This window comes from Polyodon spathula, chromosome 32 (genome assembly GCF_017654505.1).
Source record: "Polyodon spathula isolate WHYD16114869_AA chromosome 32, ASM1765450v1, whole genome shotgun sequence".
Lineage (NCBI taxonomy): Eukaryota > Metazoa > Chordata > Actinopteri > Acipenseriformes > Polyodontidae > Polyodon > Polyodon spathula.
Window position 1 is genome coordinate 3,342,545 of NC_054565.1, and position 15,642 is coordinate 3,358,186.

Below are 15,642 nucleotides of genomic sequence, written 5' to 3' on the forward strand. Positions count from 1 at the left end.
GTGGGGTTTTTTTTATTTCAATGTGCAAATATGTGTGCAAACAAATGGGGGGGGGGGGGGAGGGGGAGAGAGAGTTCCAGCTTGCAAAGAGTGCTGCGTTTTAAAAACTTCCAGCCAGTGGCAGATCTGAACACCATCTCTTCAATCGGAAAATAGGTTTTCAGGTTCGGTTTTCATAACCTATGTGCACAAACCTGACCCTTTTTTAATAATCACAATAGTGGCAATAGTTAAACCCGGCCCAAAACTGTGTGTTAATAAAATACAGATTGATATCTAGACTGCCAACAGCTGGTGTGTAGGTTTAAGGGGCTTTCTGTCTTGTAAGCTAATGTTGTGGTCTCATGCCCGGATTCCAGGACCTGGTGTCGAAGATGCTCCACATAGACCCTCACCGTCGCCTGACAGCCAAACAGGTCCTTAAACACCCATGGATCATCCACCGGGACAAACTGCCTCAGAGCCAGCTTCAGCACCAGGACGCCCAACTTGTCAAGGTGAATGCAAGTGTTCTTGTTTAAGTGCAGGCTGTGCCTTGCTGTTTGCACAGTTTAGTTATTGGATCTTCTGATAAAAAGTCCTACTTTTTAAATAATAATAATAATAATAAAATGTTGTTGATGCATCGATTTGTCAATTTTGAAATGCGTTTGTGCTCATCGATTTTGAGTAGACGGTTGCATCTCCTAACGCTGATGTGTGCTGTTACAGGGTGCCATGGCTGCAACGTACTCTGCACTGAAGAGCTCCAAGCCCACCCCTCAGCTCCAGCCCATTGAGGCCTCCATTTTGGCACAGAGAAGAGTAAAGAAACTTCCCTCCACCTCCCTGTAAGGGCTTGAGCCAGGCCACTGTGGCAGCGGCTCACTCCCCAACGGCCTTCCCGACCACATACACGTTACAGACTCTCGGCTTCATTGACAGCAGAGTAGAAATTATTCATGAGTTACAGTCAGTGTGGTGGTTCTGGTTTTTTTCAGATTTATAATTTGTCAACAGCATGCCTCCATTTAAGTTTGTGTGGTGGTTTGTTGATGCAATGAACACCTGCTTAAAGTACAGTTTCGTTTTTTCATTTTTGTACTTTTGTTTTTTCAAACAATGAACATTTCGTGTTTTTTTGCCTTTTTTTTTTAATTAGACAGCTTTAAGCACTTGTAGTGTCCCAATTTGTTTTGAAACGGCACAATGACATTTTTTTTAGTGATTTTGAATAAAAGAAAATCCGTAGAAGTCAATTTACTGTTCAAGGTTTTTTTAAGGGTTAGGTTGGCACAAGAAGTCGTGGTCACTGGGATTTTTACGTGGACCGCAAAAGGCGTGGCAATGCATCAGACCAATGTAAATCTATATCTGTCTTTCTATCTGCTAGGTTGATTTTGTTTCAGGACATTGAGATCAAGTCTTGTGGGAGCAACATTTCTCATCGACATTCATTTCAAACAGAAATCCGTTCAAGTTTGGTTTCTTTGCTTGGCAAGCTACTGTGTCTGTTTAGCAACCTTACAACTCATAACATTTTACTTTTGTTATATAAAACATTTGTAGCTATATTTTTTTGTACAGTAATCCTGGGGTCAGATTGTTTCAAATGCATGTCTCTTATGATCACTGGGTTTGCTTTTTTTTGAATATTGGTCATTTGGTTTACCAGATTGCAGGAATGATTAAGAAATAATTGTATGAATTTTAAAGCTTTTCATTGTACTGTATAGCGATTTGTCAAAAGTGATCTGTACTGTCATTTCAAATCAAATTCTGGGGTAAAACTACTGGAGCATTTTGCAGCACTGGGGAATCCCCTTGAATTTCCTCAACGATTTATTGGTGAAGTAACCATGGATAGGTGGCTCATCCCAGCAGGTATAGGCTGGTCAAATCAACCCTCGAGTAGACAAGCTTCCCATGTATACATCAGTGAACTACAGTCAGGGCATTCACCAAAGCAAGAGGCATTAGCCCAAAAGTGTGTCCTCTTAGCATTCGTGTTGAAGTCCCAATTTTAAAAAGGAATTGGAATTGAAAAACAGGAATGGACCCCATTGCTTAGTGTCTTTTAGTTTGACCTCAGACATTTATGTCGGTGTAACAAGGGATTATTATCTTGCCTTTGTTTGCCAGTCGCTGTATTTGATCATGTGTCTGCAATGCATGTTTTGTTGTAAGAAAAACGTGACGGGTGACTTAAACTCCAGCTCCGTTGTTGAATGCAGGAGAAACCAGTCTACGGTGGAACAACACTTGTAAGAAATCATTTCACTGCGTTTTCTGACTGAACGTGGATTACCAGATTCTGTTCCAGGGACCCTTACGGTATGCTCTGTACCAATCATTCACAATTGAATGACCCCCTTTGTGCCTTTTATATTCAGGGGTGGGCAACGCAAACCATTTCAATAAAGTTATCCTCAGCCGTACCCTTACTTGTTTAAAAGAATCAATACAAACCTCTATCCAGAACTGTACGTATTAAACCTGGAATGGAATGAACCCTGTTTTACAGGATGCCCATATAGAAGAGTCTTTAGCATCGCTGTGGCAAACCCCTGATCCTGAGCAGTGAGCAAGAATAGGCAGCATTACACTGTCTGAATTGCATTGCAGCGTTTTGTAAAGCATTTTTATTAAGAGACTGTCACATTTCTTAACGCCTGTAATTTTTTTTAAAAATGGAGCAATAATGAGACCGCTAGGTTGCAGTTGTTATTGCACAATGTACTGGGGCATCAGTATCCTTCGCAGCCAGCATTCCTGCTGGGTAGAGTGCTCAAATGTGTCCTGGGCCAAAAGCGATGACACTTAACTGAAGCCAGCGGTCAGGAAAGAGTAAAAAGAATCCAGCTGTGTCGGTTGGTAAAGATTCATAAGCTCTAAAGGAATGCACCGTCAAACTGAGCTGACCGAGGCAAGGCGTGTAATATATGTGACAGGGGTCTTATTACAAACTGCTTGGGTTTTACAGATGTAACCGATATAGAAGGAGGGGGCGCAAGCCTCCTCTCAGGTTTGCTCAGTAGCTGTTCCAAGGCTCCTGAGCGGAGTGCAAAGCTGCACAGCTTTGGAGCGGCACCTGACGATGATTTGGAGCTCCCTGATTGGTTACCAGCCCTCGGCTGACCGGAGTTCCCGTTTTGAATCGTGCCTGTACGCAGTACCACTGTGCCTCAAGTAGTGAGGCTGTGATGATCCTAACAGCAATGCTTGCAGGTGACTGTTTATCCACAACTTTCAAAATCAATACACTCTGCAAAACCAAAAAGAATAAAATGATATGCAAGTTTCAGCATGTCTGTCAATGTCACTCTGTCATAGGGTTCACACTGTACTGTTCCATTACCCACATGCTGATTTCTGCCAGTGGTATTATTTGTTACATCTGAAGGGACCAGTGTACTGTCCATTACCAGGTACCAATCTATGAGTTTGTGAAATTCAGAAGATTTAAATAAAGAAAGTTCTACCACTTTTTTTTACTCGTCCTACAATTCATTCAACTTTTTTTTTGTCCTTGAAAATGCAGTGGAAAAGAAATGGTTTTAAAATATCTTGATTTGTCCAGTTTTCTATATTTGGATGGAGTGTGCTTGTGAAGATGCTCACCTGTGTAAATGTCCTGATGTGTACATCTTGTTCTTTTATGGTTTCCTAAGGAACCTGTAAGAGTCCTCTCTAGGTACCAGTACCTGGATCTCAGGACGGTACTTACTTAATGTCTTGATGGGGACTCAGGGCTGAATCAACTTGAGATGCCTTTCTATTAAAACTTTTCTCCATTGTATCAGAAACTTGTTCTTGTTTTTATATACACCTTTACCCTTGAGTTCATGAACATGCTGGTCATTGGATAATACCCATCGAATGGTAGAGAACCACGTTTTGCATCTTTACACTGCTGCTATATCTATGGGGAGAGAGGTCATTCATACAAGGACTGTGCAGTATGTGCAACACTTATCATGCAAATAGACTTTTGATTTTGGGGTGGGGGGTTTGTAAGCACATGTACTTGCATGCAGGACTATTTTAGAAGAGATGAGCAAATCTAATGGAGACCCAACTACTGTACCAGGCTTTCAAATGTGCTTTTATCCAATTTCCCATCACAACTAACCATGCTGCTGCAAGCACCTTGTTACGGCATGAGCACTCATCTTCAGGCACATAGAGTAAATGAATCTGTAAAGATTAAAACAATCTTGCAATACACTGTAAAGACACGAGATGGCTCTGTACTTATACATATTTAATTATTGCACTGTATACAGCTTCTAGTGAAATATAGTAAAAGAAAAAAAAATCAAATCACAACTTAAGGTTTTAGTTTTTGCGTTATTCCACTGGGGGTGGGGGGGAGTAGTTACTGGGGGAACTACTTTTCCCCCCAGTTCTGCTTCTGATGTGTAAGAGTATTATGTCTAGTATGCAGTGGTAAGGTCTGAGGCAGGTTACCAGGAATCTTTTTTTTTCCTCCAATCAGCTTTTACATTGTCAGGCCTCCTGTAATATGCAGTACAACACACTGGAAGGCATAGAGCCTGTAAGCGGTATTTAAAGATGGTGAATTTACATCACTCTGTCTTGTTCTGGTGCAACAGGCAGTACTGCTTAATCAGGGGCATACCACTGGTGTGTCTCTTATAGAGTATCTGCTCCCCAGCTTCCTTCAAATCTAGTCTAACTGGACTCTGAACCCCTTTGTTAAAAGAAAGTGTACTCTAACTCAGCATAGACAGGATGCAGCTTGTAACCCTGGTTACCAGTTTATTTGATCTCTCCATTAAACAGGGAGCAAGCCTGGATTGGACTTCAATGTAGTTTGAAATGCTCTCCCGTTTTATGAAGATACAGTGAAAAGCTAGCATTGAAGATGGGTGAAATACCATTTCAGCAGGATTCACAGCACCAATCCATGGCCAACAGACTGCTTTTATCCACGCAGGTGTCTTTAAAAATGACAAAGCTAATCTATGAGTCATATAAAGAAATATAAGAAAGCCAACAGGTACATCTCCATTCAATTATTCATATGATTTTGCAGTGGCTGCTGTAGGTTCTATCTGCAGCCTACAATCCATTCTGCAACTAGTCAATACACAGAAGTCATTGATCTCCTGTATGTATTGCATTTCTGTATAATTACTATTTATAAATGAATCAACCACCATTATTTCCCTGACAGAATATCATATTCACAGCCCCATATTCTGCCTACATGTGTTTTTTTTCCTGCAGTCTGAGATTTAAAATATGCACAGATCTATTGGTCCAAATGGTTTGGTTCTATCCTTGACGGCCTCCTCCTCAGTAATATATATTTTAATGGATTCAACTAAGCTTTTTTACCAGCACTTTCACACACGCTCTCCCGATCCCTCAGCGCTGCTGAATCAATCTTCAATACATTCAGGCTGTCACACAACGCTTTGGGCAAAGCCTCAAAGTCCTACATTAATCTCGAATGACCTGCCAGCAGCTGAGCTAGAACTGTGTCCTGTTTAAAGCATGTTACAAAACCTTCATTCAGCAGACTGGCATACAATACAATAGAAGTGCACCCCCACATAATGAAGAGATCAGATTTTAGGGTTTTTCCAGATACATACTAAACAACCTCACGTATTTCTATAGGGGTTCCTATCAGTACACAGTCACTGTGTCCTGTGGTTAAACCCAGCATCATAATGGGTTCACTTTTTAAACCCTAACCCCCTCTCCAGCCATTGAGTGAAATTGACACCAGCCCCTACTTTGGAAATAGCTGTCTGTATTTCTAAAGAATAATAATCAGTGCCTGACTGTTTCCAGACGTTGTTCTGGTACCTCATTCAAAGACACTCAGCGAAATAACTGAAGATAATTGGAGTCGGACTGGAAAACTTTACATGGGCATGATCTCTATTATCATTACAATTGCTGTAGATGCCCCCGAGCCCCAGATGCCCGAACCCCTGGCTAATAACTGTATTCTTGTTAAACAGTCATCATCTTTCTGCTCTGGGTAATTTCAATCAAAAGCCCTTCTGGACTCGTCTTGCATCTCCATATGCATGACTAAGCTCACATATAAATTTAATACAGGGTATCAATGCGGTCTGCTCCAGTGTTCTGCCGCAGTTAGTTCACATCCTTTCGATTCTGCTTAGTTGCCGGCTCTAAGCAAATCAAATGAAACAGAAGCCTGGTTCAGCAGCATTAAAACTGCATTCTCGGCAGGAATATGCAGCCACGACGAAGGCAGCTTGCATCCTTCAGCTCTGTCTTTCACTGACCTCTCTAAGGATAAAGTATCCCTCCAGGCTTCCCCTGCTCCCTCCTGCAATGCTGCAGGTTCACTTTCAAAAGGGCAAATAAAGACATACCTTCTATTAGGCATTCCCTTCGAGCCAAGCAATTCACCTTTTAAGAGATGCATGTTTCATTTTACTACCATAGATTTGCATTATGTATTTTTACAGCAATTTTATTTAAAAGTTAACCATTTCATTTTTTTTTTAATTTTAATCGAATTGGCCCAAGGTACATTAAACATAATAAATACAATCTAAATAAACAAAGCATGCACTGAAATTACACCTTAAATCAGTATTTTTAGAGCTTGTTTAAAGTAAAAAATTTTATTTACTTCATTCTTTATCAATAGAAACACCAAAGAGGCTCTGTGGTCCAGTGGTTAAAGAAACTAACGCCTAACCAGGAGGGCCACTGACTCACTGTGTGACACTAAGCAAGTCACTTAATCTCCTTGTGCTCTGTCTTTCAGATGAGACGTGACATTGTTGTAAGTGACTCTGCAGCTGATGCATAGTGCACAAACCCTAGTCTTGAATCTTGTAAAGTGTTTTGTGACGGTGGTCCACTATGAAAGGCACTGTATAAAAATAAAGATTATTATAAACTGTAATGCACTGGAACATCTTTAAAACCTGTTAGTGGTGAAATAGCTTGCAGGTTTTCATTTATTCTGACCATCTGAAACACAGGCCAGGGAGGAAATTGGAACGTTTTCAGGTAGGACTCAATAACCTGTAACACAGGAAGAGAAAGGGAAGATGAAGTATGACCAGTATAGTGTTGTGGCAGGTGAAATAAGAGTCGCTTAATTGAACCAGAGAGAAAGTGAAACCTGGAAAGCAGAACTATCAACAGCAAAACATACTGAGATTTTTAGTAAATAAGAGGTTGGAGGTTTAAAAGTAGACAGTGTGTTGTGGCCTATGCTTTCTTAAAATTAAAAAAATATTTGGCACAAAAATGCCTTATGCATCCTAGAATCTTATGTCCATAATTAACACCCAGGAACCTGACCACAATACAGATATTAAATCTACACTGTCCTATCACCAAGTGTGCTATATGTTGTGTTCCCCCATTCGGGATAACCAAAGCAAGGCATACAGTATTAGATACATCGGATCAGATTACTGAGAAAAAAAAGGTTACTATAGGTCACTGTACTTTAAATAAATGTAATAAATAAAAGGCAGATGCTGAGGTCAGTAGGAAATGGGGACACTTGACTGTGCTATAAACATCAAGCCTGAATTCTGCTAACCTCATGATGTAATGTCCTTTGCACACAGCTGCTAAACTACCCCTTTGATTGCTGGTCAGATTAATCAGAGCTGCAATGATTTCATTTATTTTGGGACAGCATGAACAGTCAATAAGAATGAAAGAAGGCCACTAAAATGCAGCAATCCTCTGTGCAGATGATTCTTTCTAACACCAGATGCATTGCGCTGGTTCAAGCGACCTGAAATCTCCTCAGAATGACAGTGTGATTCAATTATTTCTCTCAAGGAAGTCTCAGTGGAGCATAACGTATTGTATTTCCACCAGTGTCCTGGAGGGGTTGCTGAATAGCATTATCCATCAGTTAACAAAATGCTGAGACGTGTAGCTAAGTGTTTTGCAAAACACTGATTTTTTATGATATTGAAGATAAAAGGGTGTCCAGGAATAAATGTGGGGGGTAACATTTCTAAATACAAAATTAGCTTTAATTATAGTTATAACTCCATAATGCACAAAACTGTGGCACCTACAGCCTGCCATAGCATAGGTACACCAACAGCCAACAACGTCCTGTCTAACTGTGACCTTTCTAACAAAGGGATGCCCCCTACCCTGCCCCCACCCCTCACTGAGTGTAGCCTCGCCCTGTTTCCCAAAGGAGTCCTTTAAACACCCACTGGGAACATCACACCCCTGCAGCATGCCCATGCCCTCCCAACCCACTGCTGTCCCAAACAAATCCAATGATGGCGCTAATGCCTGATACCTGGCACACTGCATTACATTACATTTTGCCTACAACAAACAGGGTGTGTGTTGAGTGAAAATGTATTGGTTATCATGAAATGATTTGCCATCAGTATAATTGCTAAGGTAACTGAAGGCTTAGAATGACAAATAATAAAGCATAGGCGAGATTGTATGGAGAATGAGAAATATGGTAAACAATGAATCCCAGTAATATTGTAAAGGAGAGTAGTTTGCGGTTGGTTGCACCACCGGGAAACGCCCTCATCTTTCTCCTTTGACCTTCAGTCTAAACAAATGAAGCTCAGAATATGGAATCCGAAGTGCGTCATAATTCAAACCGTGAGCTGGCTTTGCATCACGAATGGAGCAACAACGGAATAGTTAATTTCTATTATAATTATTAAGACAACAGAAATAAACTGTAGTCACATAGTCTCTGAGCCTACTAGAGTGTAAATACCAGGCATAGAGGCATACCCAGACAGAGAAGCTTGCATACCTCCAGCTCATCGGGAGACCATCGTTGTATCAGTCTGATGCTATCTGATCAATTAGCTATCTCTGTTAATGAGACCAGTGGCATGTATTTTACCTAAATAACAACAGCCAATTCAGAATGCAATGCAGCTATTTGGAACTCATAAATGGTAAAAATGCAATCCTTACAGCGTAACAAAATCGTTTGTTCCATGTTTATCTGAATTCCTAAACCTTACACGCGGACAGAAGGGAAGACGGTGTTTCTAATAAAGCGGCCACACCTTCTGTGCTTGTGTAGCAGCCTTCTGTTGTGATACAGCTACCAGGCTGAAAGCATCCAACAGATTAAGCGAATCAAATGTTTTGTACCCCAGTTTTCCTAAAGGAGCGAGGCTTAAGCTTTGCAGAGCATTATCATTTAATTCCAACACCATAGCCTTTAAATACTAATTGATTTGAAAGCCTGTGAAAGCATGTGTTCATTGTTCATGGATGTGCTCCCTCAGAAATGGTTTATCGCAGCCTGTTTTCTATTGCCTGATGTCATGGTTACAGTTTTTTTTTTTTTGTTTTATATATTTTGTGATTAATAGTCCAATGCTCTAGCCTGAATTATTGGTCTGCATTTTACTCTAGCAACAGGGTGGCTGTTGCTTGGCAACAATCTTGTCTGTGAAAGGCTGGCACACGCCACCAAAAAGGCTTTTATACCATTAGAGAGAGGGTGGTCAAGCACATAATAAATCTAAAACCTGCAGTCACTAATTTACTAACATGTTTAAAAATGTTGTTTTCTGTGAATAGTTATTTACCAGTAAAAAAAAAAAAAAAAAATAAAATATATATATATATATATATATATATATATATATATATATTATATGTTCTCACTTCTAATCAGTATTATCACTGACGCCCCTTTTATGTTGAGGATCTTTTATGTCTGTGCATGTTTTCTACACACAGTAATGCAGATAATTAAAAGACAACGCTGTAGAAGCAAAAGGTTTCCGTGCTTCCTTCTCAGTTGCACGACATTGCTGTTGTTGAGTCATGTGATCAACCACACAGGAAGTGATGCGATACCAGGAAACCATTTGTCCTTTTTTTGCTCTGGAAAATTCTGTTTATTATGAATTACTGTAGAAAAAAAAAACAGGCAAAAAAACAGAAGATCTTCAACACATGTAAAGGGGGGACAAGAGATGATGCTGCCAATCGATGAGAGCACTGTTTTGCAATCTATTTGAAAACAGTCTCCCACGGTTACCTAATAATATTTATTCTTCTGTGGCAAGTCACCACTGCATGAAATCTTTAAATATAAAAGGGCTGCCCGCCGTGTTTAAATTATTAGCGAATACAGTTTTAACTTGCATGTCTTCTACATCAACGTGGGATTACCTTGCTGTTTTGTTGTTTTCCTATACTCTGTCTGTGAGTACTGATAGTGTTTGCTGGTGCTACTGTTCACTGTGTTTCCACTCCCCTGTTTAACTCACCTACAGCAAGGATTTTGACAACCTCAGGGGCCTGGCTGCCAGAAATTGAGCCAAAGTTCCGGGAATCTCAGCACCTGCTGGCAAGCAACAGAGCCCCCCCTGAGACCAGCTAACTGACGTCAGGGCTGGGTTGCTATTGGCAACTCAAGGATGACATAGGAGGCCTGAGAGCCGCGATGGAGAGAGAGAGGGATAGAGGGAGGAGCAACATACAAATATAAATCATTCAGCGTTTCTTTTTTACAAGAGAAGGCAGTTTATAACAGCTACTGAGAGCAGCAGGACTGAAGGTAGAGAGACAGAGAGAGAGGCAGGGCTGAGGCAGAAGGTGACCACTTACCAGGTATTAGTCCAGCTCCCTGATGCTCAATCCAGCATCCCTTATTAATGAATGGACTGGACCAGCGAGCAGTGTCTGTGTGTCCTGTTTCCAGAAGACTCCGCTCTGCCAGAGAGAGAGACCAGGGACCGGGGAGAGAAGGAAGTAATAGGCAGGAGAGTGAAAGAGCCCCAACAAGCTTTGTTGAGGTGCCCAGCCAACTGCAGCAAGCATGAAGGACCAATCTCCTGACCCGGTTCATCCAGAGGCTTCGGGGTTCAAGAGCAAGTCTTCATCCCGGCGGTCCATCTCCCTGGGCGATTTCCGTCGTCTGGGAGACCATGGCAGGGCCGAAGCAATGGGAAGGTTGGCAGGGGCGCCCACAGCCCCCTCGTCCAGGCTGGTGACCCCCAGCTCCAGTATGGAGTTTGAGGCGGCGAGACGGAGGCTGCTGGAGGTGGAGGAGAGGCAACGGGTCATCCTGGAGATGGAGAGCCGGCTGCAGGAACTCCACGACGTCTTTGTGCAGTCCGAGCAAGAGGTGGCGGAGCACGGCGAGCTGGTTGAGCGCATTTCCAGCGCTGCCCAACAGGGGGAGCTGTATGCCGCCGAGAACACCCAAACCCTGAAGAAAACCCTGAAGTTCAAGACGCACCGGTCCACAATTGTCTTCGCCTCAATGCTGGGGCTTCGAACCTGCTTGCCTTGGCCAGTCAAACTCAAATAACCTGGGATCAGAGAGCTTCAGGACCGCTCTCGTAGTGGCGGGGGATTCTAGATCAGAAGGTTAACTAACCAGCCTTCTTTCCACTCCTGGTCTCCACAGGTCAGTTGTGTCTCATCTACCAGGGACAGATATAATACCTTTCTTCAGCCGCTGCATTCACTCACTAAGGCTTAATGGTTATGTTGTAAAAATTAAAAAATTAAAGTTAGCATCTCCTTTTACAAAGAGGAGGCTCTGGACTCAAGATCATCTACAGTGCTGAGTGTTAGGATAGCAGCACTTTATCTGTGTCGAAGCAGCGGGTTAAAATTGGTTGCAAGCAATTATTGAAGAATACTGCTCAGTAAAGTGATGTACGGTAGGATGAAAAATGTTACTAGTTCTCAGGGCTATGAAGCAGATGTATGATTTGTATTTAACTGGGAGGTTTAGTTCTAAAGTAAGGGTGTTGAATCACGGTTCTGGAGAGCAATCCCACTCCAGGCTTAACAAGTAAAATGAAATCATTAAGTGCTTCAGAGTCTGGATATTTTAATTGGTTCTGTTTAACAATGTAGAACAGGGTTGGAAGTGCAGGCTTTGCTCAGCCCTGTTCTAAAGCAAAACCTGACTGAGAAGCAGAGTCTCTTTTCCAGTGGCATTTTTACTTCTGGGATGGGGCACGGATTTGCAATTTGAAGCTTTTGTTAAAATGCTTGTGTCATGGTCAGAGTCAGATGACAGTCCCAGTCCGCATTCTGAATCACTAAGCTGCACTTCCTTCTGAATGTAATACCGAACCCTCAGAATGTATAAGGATTGCATCGACCCCTTTACATGCAAGGGGGGGGGGGTCTGTCCTTGAGTTTCCATCAACATGTCCTTACAGTCCATTTTTTTATACTCAGGGGGTCCTGAGGGATATTTTTGGCTTGCTGTGTCCCACATTCACGCTCCGGTGTCCTTGTTACTGAACTAACCTCCTCTCCTGAGGTCTATTTGTCCTCATTTTCTAGACTATTTAGTAAAATAAAATGGGCATAGAGTACACGTCCGAATACAACTACATCGACTCTGCACATAATCTTTTGTGCAAGGTACAACCAAATTACACGATCAGGAATTGTGCTAAATGCAAGTTGTTAGTGTATGGAGCTTCATCCTTACAATAGCCAAATGATGTACTAAGTGTATATAACAGATAAATGGTGTCTACAGAGTAGCTGCACAACCTTAATTCTGAAGTGTATTCAATCAGGGTAACACTTTATTCAAAGTTTGAGTAAAATCAATGTGATTAAAAGGAGTGGACAGCGAAACCTGAAATAACCGAAAGAGGACAAAACATTAACAGTATGACTGCATGCTCGAGGCAGCCACATTCATTGGCGAAATCTATAAATTAAAATTTAAAACCTGATAAGACCAGAGGATCTCTTCGTTCAAGTCACTGTCAAGTTGTACTGCGCCTTGAATAACACGAAATGAACGCTAATGTTGCTTAATCGTATTTAATTGGTTGTACAACGACAGCTGCCACCTGGAAGAGAACTCTCATTGGGGCTCATTAAGTTTAATTATTAATGTCCTGGTTTGCAATCGCAAATAATATCTCTGAAACGCTTGCCTTTACTTGTTTATGAGATCACCATGTTCTGACTGTTGGGCTGCAAGTTCCACTGGGTTTTTACTTTGCACTCAGAATGACGTTGCATTGTGATAAAGAACAAAGAGCGTTTGTTTTACGAGATCAAGCTCTGTAATCCAGCTAGTTTTATTATTCCAGGTTGAGGCAAAACCAAAAGCGTTACCAAAACGAGGGGATGTGCTGGAGGAAGTAGAAATATATCCAATTAAAGAATGAAAGCTCTTTGACCCTCCTGGTCTCCGCTTTGCTGACGTTTTCATTCCAGAAGCACAGTCTGCGCTCTCAAACTGCATTGAGCATGGTTCACTAACCATTCAACATTGAGACCGGAATGAACCCGCTTGCACAGGGAGGGGAGGGATTTATTGGAAAATCAAGAACAGTTTCCACAGTGGGATTGGGGGAACAGCAAGGATTGCATGTGCTTATATACAAGAGGGTGGAGGCCAATATTCATTATTTGAAAGGAATTTCTCATATGAGAAGAATAGGCACATACTTGGATTATACCACTGTGGCAACCAGACAACTTATATTTTAATATCTCTATATATTCAATAAAGATATAAACTGGCAATGCTTTCAGCTGTATAGTGAACTGCACAAATTAGTCACATTGCTATCTGGCACTCCGAAACATTAGGCAACTTGTGTTATTAGTTGCTATGCTAATTTCAATGGCTCCCAGCTGTTAGAAATGGCAGTTGCCATTATCTGAGCTTGTTTAAGAAGCAAACACAATGACAAACCATTTACTCCATGATGTGGCGTTTGTCTCATACTGTGTAGTATATGAGGCGATATAGCTTTAATATACATACATTGTGATACAGTAAAAACTGTTTTTATGGTAAACTGAACTAAGCTGTCACCTGCTCTCAACCAGCCAGTAAGTGAATGGCCATGGAATCCTAAATAAGCAGTGTGTTACCTTAAAGGGATACTATAATCTACATGCGCACACTGCTAACTATTCCACTGAAAAATTGCTTCTGATTTTCAGTGGGGAAGTGAGGCAGGGAAGCATATTAGTGGCGCACAGTCCTCACCTATGGGCATTAATATTCTTCACAGCATCACTTCCCCACAATCAGCCGCAAGGAGTCTTTTCAGAAGTCTGTCTCATAAGGATCTACTTACTTATTATACAAATAATGAATGAAACATTAGGTTTTGACATTAAAGCAAAATGTTTGACATGTGGATAAGATCTATTGTTTTTTCACATGGGATTGCTTAATAAGTATATTAATATTAAAACAACAAATGACAGGACTGCAATTCCATATCAAGGATCCGGTGAAGACTCTTTCCTCTGTTGAACGATTTATTTGGCTTCCGCAATGAAATAATATATCTGTTGGATTCAAAGTAAAATACCAGCAACTCTTAGCCTGGTGCTTATGTACAGATATTCATGAATGCATACAGACAGATTTACCCAGATACACACAAGTTGTTTTAATATAACTCATAATGCTGCATTGCTACTGCTGCTGCCAAGATACCCCGTTTCTTAACAGTAGCACATTTTAGTAGCAAAAGATCATTGAGGATTATTCAAAAGGGGCTGTTTCAGAAATGCTTGGTTAAGGACTGTTGTTATAACCTTTTTTTTAGAGAGGGTTAGAAGTTTATTCTTATAAAAAAAAGTCCTTTAAACTGTCCCTAAACTTGTGTGAACAGGGCCCAATGAAGGAAAGTTACAATCGCTTATAATCTGTATCCATGACCTTTAGATATAAAACCTTATTTTAATGCAATCAGTTCAATATCCTTTAAAAAAGTCTGAAAACATTTTGAAAACAACTGTTCAGACAAAATATGAATTTGAATCATAAATATTTGCTTTAAATCTGACCAGGGTTGCAGATACTGTAAATACTGACCAGGCCAGGGTCATGTCAGTGGGAATTGATTTACTTGGTTTATTTTGTAAAGCTGTTTCAATGATTGTTTTAACAGTTTTTTTTATCCTGTCTGAATGATTCATCTCTTTTTGCCGTTGTTTTTCTAATGTTATTTTTTGCCGTCTTCTCTTGCCAGGACCCCTTTGTAATGTAATGTGTATCTCAAGGGTTCTATCCTGGTAAAATAAATACATTTGACATTTGAGATACTGTACAGTGTGGGCTAGATTCTCAAAGCTATTTACCAGTACTCCAAATCTTCATTAGCATCTCAAATCGCTGAACTGGGTGTGTTATTACTTTGTGAAAAAAAAAAAAATTTGGAGTAAATTGCTTGAGAATCTAACTACATGCCACCTTTGTCCTGCATTAAAAATATCCAAAATTCTGTAAAACGTTAACTAAGGCACTGAACCTTACTGTAAACCTATTACACTGATGGTCTGGCTGTACAGAGATGTGGAAACAGTGAAGCTCCTGTAGATTATAAGCTGGCAAAGAATTGATGTGGAATTTAATACAAAACACTCATCGCAATGTAGGTTAATCATATTGTACAGTTATGGCCAAAAGTTTAGCATCATCTAGAATGTTAGGATTGAGACAGAATGAAAGGAAAACTGTCTAACTTAGATCTGGTATATAACGTTGTGTAATCAAAGACATTTAAAAATGATATTGAAAAAAGCCTACTGGAAGCCATAATAGTAGCACAGTGTCTCATGTTAGATTTCGAAATGTCACATTTTAAAATTTTTCTCAGTTTTTTGTAAAGTATATGGAAAGTACAAATTGGTATGTAAATCAATATT

General features: G+C 40.7%; 2 protein-coding genes across 5 annotated transcripts in view; both read left to right on the forward strand.

The window, feature by feature from the left end:
- LOC121303256 (ribosomal protein S6 kinase alpha-1) overlaps positions 1-3,778 on the forward strand; it is a 52,745-nt gene extending 48,967 nt beyond the window's left edge. For all 4 annotated transcript variants that reach the window (XM_041233835.1, XM_041233836.1, XM_041233837.1 and 1 more), the window contains 2 exons: positions 360-497; positions 712-3,778. In XM_041233835.1, the coding sequence (XP_041089769.1) occupies positions 360-497; positions 712-834 (261 nt within the window). In that variant the 3' untranslated portion in view covers positions 835-3,778. The remainder of the gene's footprint in view (positions 1-359; positions 498-711) is intronic.
- A 6,718-nt stretch (positions 3,779-10,496) lies between these two features.
- LOC121303467 (TMF-regulated nuclear protein 1-like) lies at positions 10,497-15,035 on the forward strand. The gene has a single exon (XM_041234198.1). The coding sequence runs from the start codon at positions 10,799-10,801 to the stop codon at positions 11,291-11,293; it is 495 nt and encodes a 164-aa protein (XP_041090132.1). The 5' UTR covers positions 10,497-10,798; the 3' UTR covers positions 11,294-15,035.
- Positions 15,036-15,642: the final 607 nt, after the last annotated feature.

Bases quoted from the DNA above. Each gene is read 5' to 3' on its own strand.
- LOC121303467 (XM_041234198.1), top strand. From the start codon at position 10,799: ATGAAGGACCAATCTCCTGACCCGGTTCATCCAGAGGCTTCGGGGTTC.